Source organism: Chiloscyllium plagiosum, chromosome 36, assembly GCF_004010195.1.
Source record: "Chiloscyllium plagiosum isolate BGI_BamShark_2017 chromosome 36, ASM401019v2, whole genome shotgun sequence".
Lineage (NCBI taxonomy): Eukaryota > Metazoa > Chordata > Chondrichthyes > Orectolobiformes > Hemiscylliidae > Chiloscyllium > Chiloscyllium plagiosum.
In genome coordinates, this window is record NC_057745.1 from 17301385 (window position 1) to 17319195 (window position 17811).

General features: G+C 41.4%; 1 protein-coding gene across 3 annotated transcripts in view; it reads left to right on the plus strand.

The window, feature by feature from the left end:
• The window catches only part of secisbp2l (SECIS binding protein 2-like), an 89547-nt gene that overhangs the window by 66201 nt on the left and 5535 nt on the right, over positions 1-17811 (plus strand). For all 3 annotated transcript variants that reach the window (XM_043677423.1, XM_043677424.1, XM_043677426.1), the window contains 4 exons: positions 7365-7527; positions 14320-14540; positions 14935-15089; positions 17578-17794. In XM_043677423.1, coding sequence (XP_043533358.1) covers positions 7365-7527; positions 14320-14540; positions 14935-15089; positions 17578-17794 — 756 coding nt within the window. The remainder of the gene's footprint in view (positions 1-7364; positions 7528-14319; positions 14541-14934; positions 15090-17577; positions 17795-17811) is intronic.

Sequence of the window (17811 nt, forward strand, 5' to 3'; positions counted from 1 at the left end):
ACCACCATTATCACTACTTTTGTGTTTTGCTCTGGATGCTCTCAATCTGTTCACTTTCTCCTCCTATCCTGACTACAGCATTAAAACCACTATTTTTAACTCCTTTCAGTTCCACAAAAAAAAGAATAATAATTCAAATAATAATTGGCCTTCCTATTTTGCTACCGAAGTGGATAACCGTGCATTTATCCATATTATACTGCATCTGCCATGCATTTGCCCGATCACTTGGCATGTCCAAATTACTCTGCAATATCTCTGCTTCCTCTGCACAGCTCGCCCTTCCACCCAGCTTTGTGTCATTTGCCAATTGAGATGTTAAGTTTAGTTCTCTCAACTCTATATTTAACACATGTGAATATCTAGAGTCTTAATACAGATCCCTATGGAACCTCACTTACAATTCAGAAAAAGACCCATTTATTCCTACCCTTTGTTTCCTGTCTGCTAACAGATATCTTGTCTACATCATGTGCTTCAATTTTATACATTAATCTCTTATGTGGATTTCGTCAAATGCCTTCTGAAAGTCCAAATACATCACATCCACTGGCTCCCCTGATCAAATCTACTAATTTCATCCTTGAGGAATTCCAGTATTGAGTCATAGAGCTGTAGACCATGCTAGGCAACATCATCAGTGAGCCTCAGTTGAAACGCTGGTGTTCTGTCCCACTTTCTATTTGTGTTTTGATCTGTTACGATGAGTGATATAATTTCCGGTTCTTTTTCTCCGTGGTTGGTAAATGGGGTCACTCTGTAGCCAAATCTCAATAATTCCAACTATGTCATACCTGTTTCTATTTGAATCTATTTGCATGATTAATTCATCCACTTTATTTAGAACACTGTGTGTGTTCACACGCAAAGCCATAATGCTTGTCTTTTTGACATTTCTGGTCCCATTCTCATAGTTATTTACTGTGGCCTGTTTAATTCTGGCCTTTAATTCCTCTGCTTATCACTTCTCTTATTCCCCTCTTCTGTCATTTGTTCTTGTCCTTGATTTCCCTTTCCTCTGACTCCTTGAATAAGTTGTCCAGTCAATTTAGTTTCAGCCCTTCCAACCACTCTAGCAAATACTCCCTCTATGGTATCAGCCCTAGTCCTGCCCAGATGTGACCTGTCCAGTTAATTTTGGTCCAGCATCCCCCAGAACCAGTCCCAATGCTCCAAGAATCTGAAATCCTCCCCTTCACCATCTGTTTAGCCACGTGTTCATCTGATACATCCTGCTCTTTCTATTCTGACTTAGGGCGGCACGGTGGCACAGTGGTTAGCTCTGCTGCCTCACCGCGCCAGAGACCCAGGTTCAATTCCTGCCTCAGGTAACTGTCTGTGTAAAGTTTGTACATTCTCCCCATGTCTGCGTGTGCTTCCTCCGGGTGCTCCGGTTTCCTCCCACAATCCAAAGATGTGCAGGTTAGGTGAATTGGCCATGCTAAATTGCCCATAGTGTTAGGTGAAGGGGTAAATGTAGGGGAATGGGTCTGGGTGGGTTGCTCTTCGGAGGGTCGGTGTGGACTTTTGGGCCGAAGGGCCTGTTTCCATACTGTAAGTAATCTAATCCAATCTGGAGATCACTACTTTTTTGAGGTTGCTCTTTTCAGCTTGTTCTCTAACTCCCATGTTCCTTTTTGTTTTAAGCCTAATGTCATAGAGCATGGAAACAGACCTTAGCCCATGCTGACCATGTTCCCAAACTAAACTAGTCCTACCTGCCTGCATTTGGTCCATATCCCTCCAAATTTTTCCTGTTCATATACTTCCCAAATGTCTTTTAAATGTTTGTAACTGTACCTGCATCTACCACTTCCTGTGACAGTTCATTCCACATGAATTCTACAGGTTATTTTAAAAAAAGCTCCCCCTCATGTCCTCTTTAAAACTTTCTCTGGCCACCTTAAGAGTATGCCCCTAGTTTTGAACTCCCCCAACCTAGGGAAAACACCTTTGCTATTCACCTTGTCTATGCCCCTCATGATTTTATGAACTTCTATAAGATCACCCCTCAACCTCCTATGGTCCAGTGAAAATAAGTTGCAGCCTATTGTTGTAACTCAAACCCCATTCCCAGCAACGTCCTGATAAATCTCTTCTGAGCCCTCTCCAATTTAATATTCTTCCTTTGGCAGGGCGACCAGAACTGTACACAGTACTCCAGAAAAGGCCTCACCAATGTCCTGTACAGCCGCAACATGACATGCCAACTGTTATATTCAATGGCCCGAGCAATTAAGGCAAGCATGCTAAACGTCTTCTTAGCCACCCTGTCAATCTGTCATGCAAATTTCAAAGAATTATGTACCTGAACCCCTAGATCCATCTGTCCTACAACACTACCCAGGACCCTGCCATTAATAGTATAATTCCTGCCCTTGTTTGTTTTACCAAAATGTAATACCTTGCATTTATCTCATGTTATTGGTACCAATGTGTACGATGACCACTGGGTACTCGCCCTTCCTCTTCAGGATGTCCTGTAGCTGCTCTGAGATATCCTGGATCCTAGCACCTGGGAGGCAACATATCATCCTGGAATCTAATTTGTGGCCACGGAAATGTCTGCCTATTTCCCTTACAATTGAATCCCATATGACTATCACATTTCCACACATTTTACTCTTCCCTTGTGCAGCAAAGCCAACTATCGTGCCATGGCTGTTGCTCTTTTCCCTTTAAAGGCTATTCCCCTCAACTCTATTCACAGTAGCATGTCTGTTTTTACGAGAATGGCCACAGGAAATTTGTTCACTGCCTCGCTAGTCCTTTTACTCTGCCTGGTATTCACCCATTCCCTTTCTGCCTCTGGAGCATAGAACATTAGAACAGAACATTACAGCGCAGTACAGGTCCTTCAGCCCTCAATGTTGTGCCGACCTGTGAAACCAATCTGAAGCCCATCTAATCTACACTCTTCCATTTTCATCCAATGACCATTTAAATGCCCTTAAAGTTGGCGAGTCTACTACTGTCGCAGGCAGGGTGTTCCACATCCCTACTACTGAGTGAAGAAACTACCTCTGACATCTGTCCTATATCTATCACCCCTCAATTTAAAGCTATGTCCCCTTGTGCTAGCCATTACTATCTGAGGAAAAAGGCTCTCATTGTCCACCCTATATAATCCTTTTTTTTTTACATATGTCTCAATTAAGTCACCTCTCAGCCTTCTTCTCTCGAACAAAAACAGCCTCAAGTCCCTCAGCCTTTCCTCATAAGACCTTCCCTCCATACCAGGCAACATCCTAGTAAATCTTCTCAGAACCTTTTCCAACACTTCCACATTCTTCCTATAATACAGTGACCAGAACTGTACACTATACTCCAAGTGCGGCCGCATCAGAGTTTTGTACAGCTGCAACGTGTCTTCGTGGCTCTGAAACTCAATACCTCTACCAATAAAAGCTGACATGCCGTATTCCTCCTTAACAACCCTATCAAACCCTGAGTGGCAACTTTGAGGGATCTATGTACACGGACACTGAGATCTCTCTGCTCATCTACACTACCAATAATTTTACCACTAGCCCAGTACTCTCTATTACTGTTGCTCTTTCCAAAGTGAATCATCTCACACTTTTCTACAATAAATGCCATTTGTCACCTCAGCCCAGCTCTCCCTATCTCTGTCCCTCTGTAACCTGCAACATCCTTCAGCACGGTCCACAACTCTACCAACCTTAGTGTCGTCCGCAACTTTACTAACCCATCCTTCTACACCCTCATCCCACATCATTTATAAAAATTACAAACAACAGTGGCCCTAAAACAAACAGATCTTCTAGTACACCACTAGTGACTGAACTCCAGGATGAACATTTCCCATCAACCACCACCCTCTGCCTTCTTTCAGCTAGCCAATTCTGATCCAAAACACTAAATCACCCTCAATCCCATGCCTCCATGTTTTGTTCCATAGCCCACCATGGGGAACCTTATCAAATGTCTTACTGAAATCCATATACACCACATCAATCGCTTTACCATCATTTGGTCACCTTCTCAAAGAACTCAATAAGGTTTGTGAGGCACGACCTACCCTTCATGAAACCATGTTGACTATCCTTAATCAACATATTCCCTTCTAGATTATAAATCCAATCTCTTACGATCTTTTCTCACACTTTATCCACTAGGCTCACTAATCTATAATTACCAGAGTTGTCTCTACTCCCCTTCTTGAACAAGAGAACAAAAACATTTGCTATCCTCCAGTCTTCTGGACTGTTCCTGTAGACAATGACAACATAAAGATCAAAGCCAAAGGTTCTGCAATCTCCTCCCTAGCTTCCCAGAGAATCCCTGGATAAATCCTATTTTACCCAGAGGACTTACCTATTTTCACAGAAATCTATTTCCAGAATTGCAAAAACCTCTTTATGAACCTTAATCCCGTTTAGTCTAGTAGCCAAAGTATTCTCGTCAGACCCTGACCACATGACACCTGGAGGAAGAGCGCCTCATCTTCCGCCTAGGAACCCTCCAACCACACGGGGTGAATGTAGATTTCTCCAGCTTCCTCATTTCCCCTCCCCCCACCTTATCTCAGTCCCAACCCCCGGATTCAGCACCACCCTCTTGACCTGCAATCTTCTTCCCGACCTCTCCGCCCCTGCCCCCTCTCCGGCCTATCACCCTCACCTTCCACCTATCGTATTCCCAGCGCCCCTCCCCCCTACCTTTTATCTCAGCCTGCTTGGCACACCAGCCTCATTCCTGAAGAAGGGCTTATGCCCGAAATGTCGATTCTCCTGCTCCTCGGAGGCTGCCTGGCCTGCTGTGTTTTTCCAGCACCACATTTTTCAACTCTGGTCTCCAGCATCTGCAGTCCTCACTTTCTCCAAGTATTCTCCTTGACAACACTGTCTTTTTCCAGTGTGAATACTGAAGAAAAATATTCATTTAGTGCTTCCCTTATCTCCTCGGACTCCATGCACAACTTCCCACTACTGTCCTAGATTGGCCCTAATCTTACTCTCGTCATTATTTTATTCCTGATATGGAGTCTTAGCCCGTAGTGTGGACAGCTCTCTATACACACTATCCACAGTTCTCTCAGCTTTGCAGATGCTCCACAGTGTCCCCATCCATTGCTCCCACTCCTTAACCCAGGCTTACTGAAGACACTTTAGATTAGATTACTTACAGTGTGGAAACGGGCCATTCGGCCCAACAAGTCCAGACCGACCCGCTGAAGTGTACCCACCCAGACCCATTCCCCTACACCTAACACTACGGGCAATTTTTGGATTGTGGGAAGAAACCGGAGCACCCGGAGGAAACCCACGCAGACACTGGGAGAATGTGCAAACTCCACACACCGAGTCGCCTGAGGCGGGAATTGAACCCGGGTCTCTGGTGCTGTGAGGCAGCAGTGCTAACCACTGTGCCACCGTGCCGCCCACATGCACTGGTCTCAGGCAATGGAAATATTCCCATTTTCCCAAATAGGTCAGGAGGAGCACAGCACTGCTTTCAGCTCACCTGCCGTGACATACCCCTCTAAATTAAGCCTTTTGAAAGTTGCATAATATCAAATAATGTCAATTTCTTTAGGGTCCTCTCTGTTGCTTGCTACTACACAATCCAGTCCTTGGAAACAATAAACCAGAAAAAGACTTGCCCTAACTACTTATAAATCAGCCTTCTCCATTGGAGTCTCTACTCCTGCAGGAGGGTAAGATTACCTTGGTTTCCTACAATGTCACTCTTTATTTCTTCCCAACCAGCTGCACACCCTGCCCAGACTGCTTTACTATAGCATGTAGTCAGCCCTGCTTTACTGTAACGCTGACTATAAGGCCACTCTCTACCCAGAATTAAGTTATTTCTAACAATTGCTCAAGAAATCCTAGTTATTCTAATAACAAAAGACTTTTTTTTTGCCTTTACCCCATAGTTATGGTCAAAAGTGCCATAACTAAATTTGAAAGCTTAGCTGTGTAGAAGCTCCAGTCAGTTGGGGGAAATAATGAACCCATGACAAATCTGTGACTACATTCAGAGTAACAAATTCTGTCCAGCTGTGAATTAAGAGTTTGGCAAGATTACAGTTTTTTGACATGTGTTATGATTACTTTACGGCTGGTAGATGCATCTGCAAGTCTAACTTCTGTCAAGTATGGTGTCTTAATCTGGCAGCTGAGGAAGGTAGTTGGTTTGGAAATGCATTGTGATAAGTTAAGTCTGTTTTTAAGTATTCAGCGTTCCCTTCCAGTTTATAAACTGCTTTGGTCTAATGTCCAAACCCTGCACCAAAGAGACAGCGTGCTTCTCAAGCATCAACTACAAGTTTGCACGTTGAACTTTAGCTAAGCTCGTCTTTCAGTCTCCCATTTCATTTCATCCTGCTTGAGCTATTATTTTGAAACTTTTTATGTTGCATTGCTTATTTTAGCATTTTGAGTCATCTACTGACTTCGTGTTTAACTAACCGATGGTATAATTCAGAAGGAGGCTGAGTGTAATGATGTGAGGAAGGTAACCAACTAAATAACTGCAATGTGCTTTTAGTTGAATGTCTGTTTTGTTCTATCACTTCCATGCTCAGAGGTGGGATGTATATGGAAACTGACTATCTTTATAGATAGAAGACCATGCATTCAGTAAATAATTTTAACATCACTGCAGATGGTGGTGAAATGAGCAGATGTTAACATTTGTTGAAGTACTGTAGCTTTAATTTTGAAAAAAAGAGCAAACTAATTTAGTTCGTTTTGTGACGATACAATGGCTTTAAGAGGTGTATTTTGTTCTTTTTTTTATGAATAAAGGTTGAGCCATAGATAAAAAGTGGTCTGGTCAAAGCAAATAAAGTAAATAGCTTGTGAGACCTTGGGTTTTTTAAAAGTTGGTATCATGGAAGCACCCTTGAATGGGTGGAGTCACGCTCCCATAGAACCAGATTATTTTAGTTTTAACTTAAATGTAGTTGTTGGGGTCTTGAACCTGAGTGTGTGGAGTCTCTTATTTCTCTCTCTGTTACAACTAAAAGCTGGGGTTCTCTGCCTGCTGCAGAATTGCACGTGAGGCGATCCATTTTACAGACTTTGTTTTTGCCGATGGTATATTTCTGGGATGTTGCTACATTGGAACAATTAATTAGTAGTAATTGATACATATTATTTCAAGCATTTTGCTCGAGTTACCATTGAGCCAATTCTTTTGTTTTTATTTTGTTTGTATTTTAATTGTAATGCAAAAATAAAATGTTTTGCTTTAAGTCAAGTAGTTTCAGCTACCAAATTGCATCTGGAATGCAACGCCCTACACTTTAAAAATGAAAAATGTTAGGTTCTAGTCTATCTTCTTAATATGTTTTGAGGGGGTTTGGTCTGATTCATAAGTTTTCTTAATTTCAGATATTGGATTGAGCGTTCCCAGTGACACATCTCTGTCTCCTGCAAGCCAGAACTCTCCATATAGTATGACACCAGTTTCACAAGGGTCTCCAGTCAGCTCAGGAGTTGGCAGTCCAATGGCTTCTTCGACGATCACGAAAATTCACAGCAGACGTTTCAGAGAGTAAGCATTTTAGGAACATTTATATAAAGCTGTCACTTCCTCGTTTGGACTTTTGTGACAGTACTTTTTTGTGAAGAAAAAAAGTGAATTTCTTTATTTCTAAATAAAGTTTAGTTGGAAGTCTTTCAGTCAAAGTGGCAGCTAATGGCGGTTTAAATATTTTTAAGTTTAGACTTTACACCCCCAAATTTTAAAGGAGTAGCTTGTTCCACAGAACTGTCTTGTAATACTAGATGTTCTGGAGGGGTGAGATTAGTAGGCAGAATTAGAGCACATGGGTTTGGGTTTGAGGATTAGTTAATGGGTAGAAAACAGTAGGAATAAACAAGTCATTTTCAAGTGGGCAAGCTGTGACTAGTTGATCAGTGCTTGACCTCAGATATTTGCATCCTCTATCAATGATGTGGATGTGGGGACCAAATGTAGTACTTCCAAGTTGCTGTTGATCAAAAAAAGTTGGAATGTGAGCTATGAGGAGGGTGAGAGGAAGCTTCGATGGGATTTAGACAGGCTAAAGAAGGGCTGATTCCTGAAGAAGGGCTAATGCCCGAAACGTCGATTCTCCTGTTCCCTAGATGCTGCCTGACCTGCTGCGCTTCTCCAGCAACACATTTCCATCTCTGATCTCCAGCATCTGCAGACCTCATTTTCTCTTTAGACAGGCTAAGTCAATGGGCAAGAACATGACAGAATATCTCAGTTGGCTGCTGTTGATCAAAAAAAGTTGGAATGTGAGCTATGAGGAGGGTGAGAGGAAGCTTCGATGGGATTTAGACAGGCTAAGTCAATGGGCAAGAACATGACAGAATATCTCAGTTGGCTGTGGCCAAGAGCTAGAAAATAGGATTTGTGTAGTTCGATCTTTATTTGGCATGGGCACATTGGCTTAATGGCCTCCTGCGCTGTAAGAGTCTGAGTCTATGGAATATAATGTGAAAAAGTGAAGTGATCAACTTCAATAGGAAAAACAAATGCGCAGGATTTCTTGAATGGTGAGAGATTAGGAAGTGTTGTTGTTCAAAGTGACCTAGCTGTCCTTGTTAGGGAGTCACTAAAAACAAATATGCAGTTTCAGCAAGCAATTAGAAAGGCAAATTATGGCCACTTGAAATCAATCTCTCTGGGCACATTTTGACACGTCTGAGGCAGATGGGTCTTCAACCCAGACTTCGTGGCCCAAGAGTTCTTAAATACAAATGATCTATTCATCTTTGATTTGACTGCAGGAGTAATCAAGTGAAACAGAGGTTCACCACATGATATTTGGGAAATTGAGATTTTCCTATGAGGAAAGACCAAGGAGATGGGGCAAGTCTCCTTTCAAGTGTGGAAGAATGATAGATGATCATGTTGAAATTCATAAAATTCTTACGTGGCTTAACAGAGTAGATACAGGGTTGTTCTCTTGTTTTGGGTGAGTGGTGAATGAGGGGGTTGATTGTCTGGACCAGATGACTCATTTCAGAATAAGCAATAGGTCATTTAGAGAAGAAGATTTTCGTTGCTGAAGCTGTGTAACTCTGGAATTGTCTGTCACAGTGAAAGCTTAGTCATTGAGTATATTCAAATCAGAAATTGATAGATGTCTAGATATTAAAGAAATCAAGAGATAAAGTATAGAACAAAGTAAATGATCAGTTTTAATTCAGTTGAATAGCAGAGCAGTTTTGAGGGACCAAATGGCCTACTCCTGTGCCTATTTGCTACATTCCTACATTGCTAGAACATCTATATTGCTGATATTTACCAGTTTCCTTTGCCTTCGAAGTGTGATTTGTGCAATCTCCAGCTATGTTAATTTATCAATGTAAATGGATTTCCATTCAATCTCATGAGTGGAAGCTGCTTGCAACTTGTAATATTGTGTAAACTGGGATGATTGCTAGATAAAATGTTTCTCTGTTTTGTATGGATGTTTTGTATAGGTGTTTGATATTGACGAATGATGGAACTATTCATAAGCATATACAATCAGTAGCATATACTATACCAAACATTTATTCAGAAGTCTTGAAACGTAATCATACAAAGTTGGAGAAATTGATGTAAGCTGAAAATTAATACAAAGTTAAAAACCACACAACACCAGGTTATAGTCCAACAGGTTTAATTGGAAGCACACTAGCTTTCGGAGTGTCACTCCTTCATCAGGTGATAGTGGAGGAGTCAATCCTAAAACACAGAATTTATAGCAAAAATTTACAGTGTGATGTAACTGAAATTATACATTGAAAAATACCTTGATTGTCTTTCATCTATTTGAATACCATGATAGTTTCACTTCTTTCATGTGTAAATCACAAAACCTTTTTTTTTAAAAATTGCATTCTCAGGTTAGCTGTAACAATGGGCGATAGCTAGACAATATGTTGAAGGTGTTAGCCCCCTGTGTTCTCTGTCTATGTCAAGATGTTTAGATTGATTCTAATCTAAAAAGTGAGATAAGAGTTTTACATGAATTCATGCAGTTTTTGAGCAAAGTACAATGTAACTCTGCAAGTACAAATTCACCCCACAAAATGTGTGTGTGTTGTGAGTGTCGTGTGTCTTAAGTCTGTGAGGGGGTGCGTGTGGGACTGTGTGCGCATGTCTGGGTTGAGGGGGGGAGAGAGTGTATGTGTGTGCATGAGTGTAGAGTGGTCTAAGTCTCTGATAGGATGCCTGTGGGAGTGTGTGTGTCTGTAAGGGTGTGTGCCCATGTGTATGTGTATATAGGAGTGCCTGTGTCTGTGTGTGTGTACAGTGCAATGGTGGTCACCTGTAATGTGACATGAACCCAAGGTCCCGGCTGAGGCCCTCCCTATGGGTACCGAACTTAGCTATCTGCCTCTGCTCGGCCACTTTTCGCTGCTGCCTGTCCCGAAGTCCACCTTTGGAGGATGGTCACCCGAAGGTCCGAGGTCGAATGTCCTGGACGACCGAAGTGTTCCCCAACTGGGAGGGAACACTCCTGTCTGTTGATTGTTGTGCGGTGCCCATCCATTCATTGTCGTAACCTTTGCTCGGTTTCCCCAATGTACCATGCCCCAGGGCATCCTTGCCTGCAACATATAAGATAGGCAACGTTGGCTGAGTCACATGAGTTGAAAATGTGTTGCTGGAAAAGCGCAGCAGATCAGGCAGCATCCAGGGAACAGGAGAATCGACGTTTCGGGCATAAGCCCTTCTTCAGGAAGGGCTTCCTGAAGAAGGGCTTATGCCCGAAACGTCGATTCTCCTGTTCCCTGGATGCTGCCTGATCTGCGCTTTTCCAGCAACACATTTTCAGCTCTGATCTCCAGCATCTGCAGACCTCACTTTCTCCTTTGAGTCACATGAGTACCTGCCATGCACAAGGTGGGAGGTGACCCCACGTGTAATGGTGGTATCTATGTCCACACTCTGACGCGTCTTGCAGCACCTACTGTGACAGGGTTGTATGGAGTTATCAGAACACTTAAGACACTCTACACTCACTGCACGGGCCAATTCACCTGACCCGCACATCTTTGTGACTGTGGGAGGAAACCGGAGCACCCGGAGGAAACCCACGCAGACACGGTTGTATGGAGTTATCAGAACACTTAAGACACTCTACACTCACTGCACGCACACATACACTTTCTCTCACACTCACAACCCCCAACCCAGACAGACGCACACATGCGCACACACAGACAAAGACTCACATGCACACACACATTTTGTGGGGTGAATTTGTACTTGCAGAGTTACATTGTACTTTGCTCAAAAACTGCATGAATTCATGTAAAACTCCGTTATCTCACTTTTTAGATTAGAATCAATCTAAACATCTTGGCATAGACAGAGAACCCAGGGGACTAACACCTTCAGCATATTGTCTAGCTATCACCCATTGTTACAGCAAACCTGAGAATGCAACTTTTTAAGCTAAAAAAAGGTTTTGTGATTTACACATGAAAGAAGTGAAACTATCATGGTATTCAAACAGATAAAAGACTCAACAGACAATCAAGGTATTTTTCAATGTATAATTTCAGTTACATCACACTGTAAATTTTTGCTATAAATTCTGTGTTTTAGGATTGAGTCCTCCACTATCACCTGATGAAGGAGCGACGCTCTGAAAGCTAGTGTGCTTCCAATTAAGCCTGTTGGAGTATAACCTGGTGTTGTGTGGTTTTTAACTTTGTACACCCCAGTCCAACACCGGCATCTCCAAATCATGAAAAATTAATACGATCTCTTAAATTTTGAATACAGATTAGCTGACCAAATTGGCCTCCGGAAAACAGTTTCTAAAAAGATGTTACATGCACTGCACGTTCTTTGGAGTGATGTACTAGAAAGCTAGTGTTATATGTAGGACTGAATTGTTTTGAATTTGGATAGTAGGTTAAAGAATTTTTATACCCCCCATCGGCACGGTCGCACAGTGGTTAGCACTGCTGCCTCACAGCGCCAGAGACCCGGGTTCATTTCCTGCCAGGCGACTGACTGTGTGGGGTTTGCACATTCTCCCCATGTCTGCGTGGGTTTCCTCCGGGTGCTCCGGTTTCCTCCCACAGTCCAATGATGTGCAGGTCAGGTGAATTGGCCATACTAAATTGCCCGTAGTGTTAGGTGAAGGGGTAAATGTAGGGATATGGGTGGGTTGCACTTCAGCGGGTCGGTGTGGACTTGTTGGGCCAAAAGGCCTGTTTCCACACTGTAAGTAATCTAATCTAATCTAATTTAATCCGCCACCATCTCAAATCTTGAGTTCCAAGTTTCAATATGCTCATTATAAGATAATTTAATAACAACAGTGAAAAAGGTATTCTAGGAATGGTGTATTTGATTTTCAAAGTTTTAATGTAAATATTATGTGTATTTACAAAAGGTGTTTGATTCCAATTTGAATCTGCCTTTTGCTGATTGATTGTAAACTAGATTAGTAGCATTTTCAGCTAAGTGCTGCTATTTAAATAACTGGAGTAAGGACTGAGTAAAGAGCCTTTGCTATATTTCTCAATGAATGATGGCTCCTGGTTTTCATTTCCCACTGTGTTAGAGTAGGAGAGGAAATATTTTGATACAACATGTTCTGTTTATCACTGATTTTGTCAATGTACAGCTTGACAAGTTGTCCCTGTTTTTAATAAGGAATAGAAACTTCTAATGGGGTACTTTTAATTCCAGTGCACATTAGTATCAATTAATATTAAGTTTTGAGTAAATAAAGAAATAACTTCCAAAATAGAGAGGAATCAAATCAGTGATGTTTTGTCAAATAACAGGATCCATTATAAAATGGGCATTTTTAAAGCCATTTGTTTTCATTGATATATCTTTCTAAAAGAAGAAGCCTAGCATATCAGACGTATGTAGTAATTAATTTGATCCTGCTTGTGCAAAATGTTAGAGATAACACTTCTAATTTCTTAAAAATAAACTGGTTAGTATCAGTCCTGAGATCACCCAACTCTGCACTTGCGTTGCAGTAAAACGTAAAGTAGCATGCTGGCAAACGTTTAGATTTTAAGATGAACCAGCTTTAAATTTCCAAATTAGAAAAGTACTAATTATGAAAGTTCACTGACATTCGTATATTGAACAGAGCTCATGCATGTGTAAGTAGCAACATGCTTTTTCACTGGGAGCATGGATTGATTGGATTGGCAATTAATGTTCAGCATTGTTTTGTTAACATAAAAACATAAGAAATCGGAGCAGGAGTGGGCCACCTGGCCCTCTGGGTCAGCTCTGACAAACAATAAGAAAATGGCTGATCTATTTGTGGCTAGAGACAAAAAAAAACTGCAGATGGTGGAATCCAAGGTAGACCAGCAGGAGGCTGGAAGAACTCAGCAAGCCAGGCACCATCAGGAGGTGAAGAAGTCAACATTTTGAGTGTAACCCCTCTCACCATAACCCTTCATTCCTTTACTGTTCAAAAAAAAATTCCATCTTAGCTTTAAAAACATTCAATGAGGAAGCCTCAACTACTTCACTGGGCATGGAATTCCACAGATTCACAAGCCTTTGGTAAAGTTCCTTCTTAATTTGGTCCAAAATCTGCTTCCCCTAATTTTGAGGCCAAGCCTGCCACTAGTTTCATCACCAGTGGAAATATCCTCCCTACTTCTACCTTATCTATTCCCTTCATAATTTTCCATGTTTTTATAAGATCCCCTCTCCAATTCTTCTAAATTCCAAAGAATGTAATCCCAGTCTACTCAGTCTTTCATCAGAAACCAACCCCCCTCAACTCCGGAATCAACCTAGTGAAGATCCTCTGCACACCCTCCAGTGCCAGTTTGTCCTTTCTCAAATAAGGAGATCAAAACTGCACACTGTACAGTTATCACTATGCTTGACTAATGGGAAAAAATCATTTGAGAATATTTAGACTGGAAAAGGTTCCTTTTCAAATACTTTGTGCAGTGTTTGCTTAATAGAAATGATTAAATAGATTAAATATTTTTGCCTTTTGTTGGAAATATTTCTATGGCAAGTACAGTAGAATGGAGTAAATATTTTAAAAAATTTTATTTCATCAAGAAACAATTTTTTGTTTAATTTATGTTGGAGAGCATAACTTGTCAGCATAGCTAAGTTAACAACCAATTTACAAAAATGTGTATTGATACAGATTCCTAGATGTTAAGTTGTTTTTGTATGCCAACAAATTGAAATACCTCATTTCATTCAGCAATGCTAAAGTTAAAATTTTAAGTCATTAAAACAATTTCCACCTTTCTTAATCATATATTAGTACTGCGGTCCCTGACACTTTAAAAAAAGTTTGGAAATAATTTTATTTTCATTTTAATTCTTTCCCCATGCCAGATACTGCAACCAAGTGCTTAGTAAAGACATTGATGAATGTGTGACTTTGTTGTTGCAAGAACTTGTCCGTTTTCAAGAACGAATTTACCAGAAAGATCCAATCAAAGCCAAAATGAAGAGAAGGCTTGTTATGGGTTTACGTGAAGTGACAAAGCACATGAAACTAAAAAAAATTAAATGTGTGATCATCTCTCCAAACTGTGAGAAAATTCAGTCAAAAGGTACAGTAGCCAATACGTTCTTGCAGGCATGAAGTGCTGAAATGATGCTGTGGGCGGCACAGTAGTTAGCACTGCTGCCTCACAGCGCCAGAGACCCAGGTTCAATTCCCGCCTCAGGCAACTGTCTGTGTGGAGTTTGCACATTCTCCCCGTGTCTGCATGTATTTCCTCCGGGTGCTCTGGTTTCCTCCCACAGTCCAAAAATGTGCAGATTAGGTGAATTGGCCATGTTAAATTGCCCGTAGTGTTAGGTGAAGGGGTAAATGTAGGGGAATGGGTCTGGGTGGGTTGCTGTTCGGTGGGTCGGTGTGGACTTGCTGGGCTGAAGGGCCTGTTTCCACACTGTAAGTAAATCTAAGTAATCTAAATCCTTATTGTTCTGCTCTTCCCTCAGGTGGACTAGATGAAGCTTTGTACAATGTGATTGCCATGGCTCGGGAACAAGAAATTCCTTTTGTTTTTGCTCTTGGCCGTAAAGCTCTTGGTCGATGTGTGAATAAACTTGTTCCTGTAAGTGTTGTGGGGATCTTCAACTACAGTGGTGCTGAGGTATGTTTTCAGATTTTCAGTTGTGCCACTTATTTTAACATTAGCACAGAACCTATGCAGTGGAATTCATTTCTGTTGATTGACTTAGCTCTTTGCTTGAAAGTTGCTTACACCCAATTGTTATACATGGATTTTTTGCTAATCAGACAGTTGAAAACAATATATTTACTGGGAAGAAGTAAGTCATACGCTACAGAAACTAAATACAAGATAAACAAATTAGCTATTAATTAAAGATATTTTCAAAAGTATTCATGTCTAATGACTCGTGTCCGGCAAACTGTCCGTGCGAAAATCCATCTCTTTACCATCATGTTTGGGTTTAGACTGATCAATTAAATGGTCAAGATTTGATAAAAACCAAAAGTTCTTGGGATGCTGTAGATCAGAAACAAAAACAGAAGTTGCTGGAAAAGCCCAGCAGGTCTAGCAGCATTTGTGAAGAAAAATCAAAGTTAACTTTTCGGTCCAGTGACCCTTTCTCAGAACTGATGGTAGCTAGAAAAATGTTGGTTTATGTGCTGAAGATAGGATGGGGGAGGGACTAAGGAGTAATGATAGGTGGGGATAGAGCCCAAAGAGAGAGAAGAACAGTTGGACAGACAAAGGGATAATGATCTGGCTGGGAGGGTGAATAGCTGTTAATGAGGACTGATAGTAGCTAACAATAAGAACATAACTAGGAGCAGGAGTTGGCCGTCTGGCCCTTTGAGCTTGCTTTGCCATTCAATAAGATCATTGTGATCTTTTCATGGACTCAGCACCACTTACCCTCACTCTCACCATATTCCTTAATTCCTTTTATTGTTAAAAAAAAATCTGTCTTGATTTTAAAAATGTTTATTTAAGTTTACTGGCAGCACGGTGGCTCAGTGGTTAGCACTGCTGCCTCACAACTCTAGGGTCCCAGGTTCAATTCAAGCCTCGGGTGACTGTTTGCACTCGGAATTTGCACATTCTCGCTGTGTTTGCGTGGGTTTCCTCCAGGTGCTGCGGTTTCCTCCCGCAGTCCAAACATATGTAGGTTAGGTGAATTGGCCATGCTAAATTGTCCATAGCGTTAGTAGCATTAGTCAGAGGGAAATGGGTCTGGGAGGGTTACTCTTCAAAGGGTCGGTGTGGACTTGTTAGGCCGAATGGCCTGTTTCCACACTGAAGGGAATCTAATCTAGTGTCAATTACTTCACTGAGCAAGGAATTTCATAGATTTACAACCCTCTGGGTAAAGAAGTTCCTTCTCAATTCAGTCCTAAATCTGCTCTCCCTAATTTTGAGGCTATATCCTCTTGTCTTAGTTTTACCTGCCAATGGAAACATCCATTCTACTTCTATTTTATCTATTCCCTTCATAACTTTACATGTTTTTATAAGATACCCCCCCCCCCTCATTCTTCTGAACTCCAATGAATATAATCCCAGTCTACTCAGTCTCTCCTCATAAGTCAACTCCCTCAACTCCAGAATCAACCTCGTGAACCTCCTCTGCACCCCATCCAGTGTTAGTGCATCCTTTCTCAAGTGAGGAGACCAAAACTGCATGCACTGCTCCAGGTGTGACCTCACCAACATCCTATACAGCTGCAACATAACCTCCCTGCTTTTAAACTCGGTCCCTTTAGCAGTGAAGGACAAAATTCCATTTGCCTTCCTAATTACTTCTTGTACCTGCAGACCAGCCTTCTATGATTCATGCACAAGTGTACCCAGGTCCCTTTGCATAGCAGCGTGTTGTAATTTCTTAGCATTCAAGTAATAGTCGTTTATACTGTTATTCCTATCACAATGGATGACTTCACATTTATTAGCATTGTATTCCATCTGCCAGACCCTGGCCCATTCACTTAAATTATGTCCGTTTGCAAAGTTTTGCATTCCTCTGCACAAAGAAATGTATAAAATGCTGTAACTTGCATTCATTAATCAGAGTGAATCCAGTATTTGTGTGTGATAACTTGGAGCTCCTCTCCCTGCATTTACTAGTAACAGCTTGTAATAAACCACTCTATTCACTTGAACAAACTCCTCCACCTCTGAGTTGTTACTGTCTCCGTGAAGATCACTCTTACAGTATATGAATAGGATGTGTTTAGAGAGATAAAGTCCAAATGCTGGCAAATGGCACCAGGTCAGATTGAGATGTCTGGTTGGCACAGATGAGTTGGACTGAAGGGTCTGTTTCTGTGCTGTATGACTCTAAGCTTATTCCTCCCAGTCTGATTCCCATTTGAGATTGGAATATCATGTGTTCATGTTCGGTCCCAGGCTCCACATTTTGTAATCCCTTTACTAAATTATTCTTCTGCTTTCTGTTACATAAACTATGGAAATTAGCTTTTCAAGTCATAAAATGGAAGGATTATTGGTAGGTCAAGTGGATGCAGTCTTCGTGCTTTTCTCTCTGTCACCCTGGCCTAATGCAGTACGTGAAGAGTCCTTTATGATAGGTGACATAACTTCAAATGGACAATTGTTGAATTTCCTTCTTTAGAGCTTGTTTAATAAACTGGTGGCATTAACTGAGGAGGCCCGTAAGGCATACCGTGACATGGTGACAGCTTTGGAACAAGAACAAGCTGAAGAAGCCTTAAAGCACACCAGAAAGGTACCACACATGGGCCATTCTCGTAACCCTTCTGCAGCAAGCGCAATTTCATTCTGCAGCGTTATATCTGAACCCATTTCTGAAGTGAATGAAAAGGAATATGGTAAGCAATCAATTTTT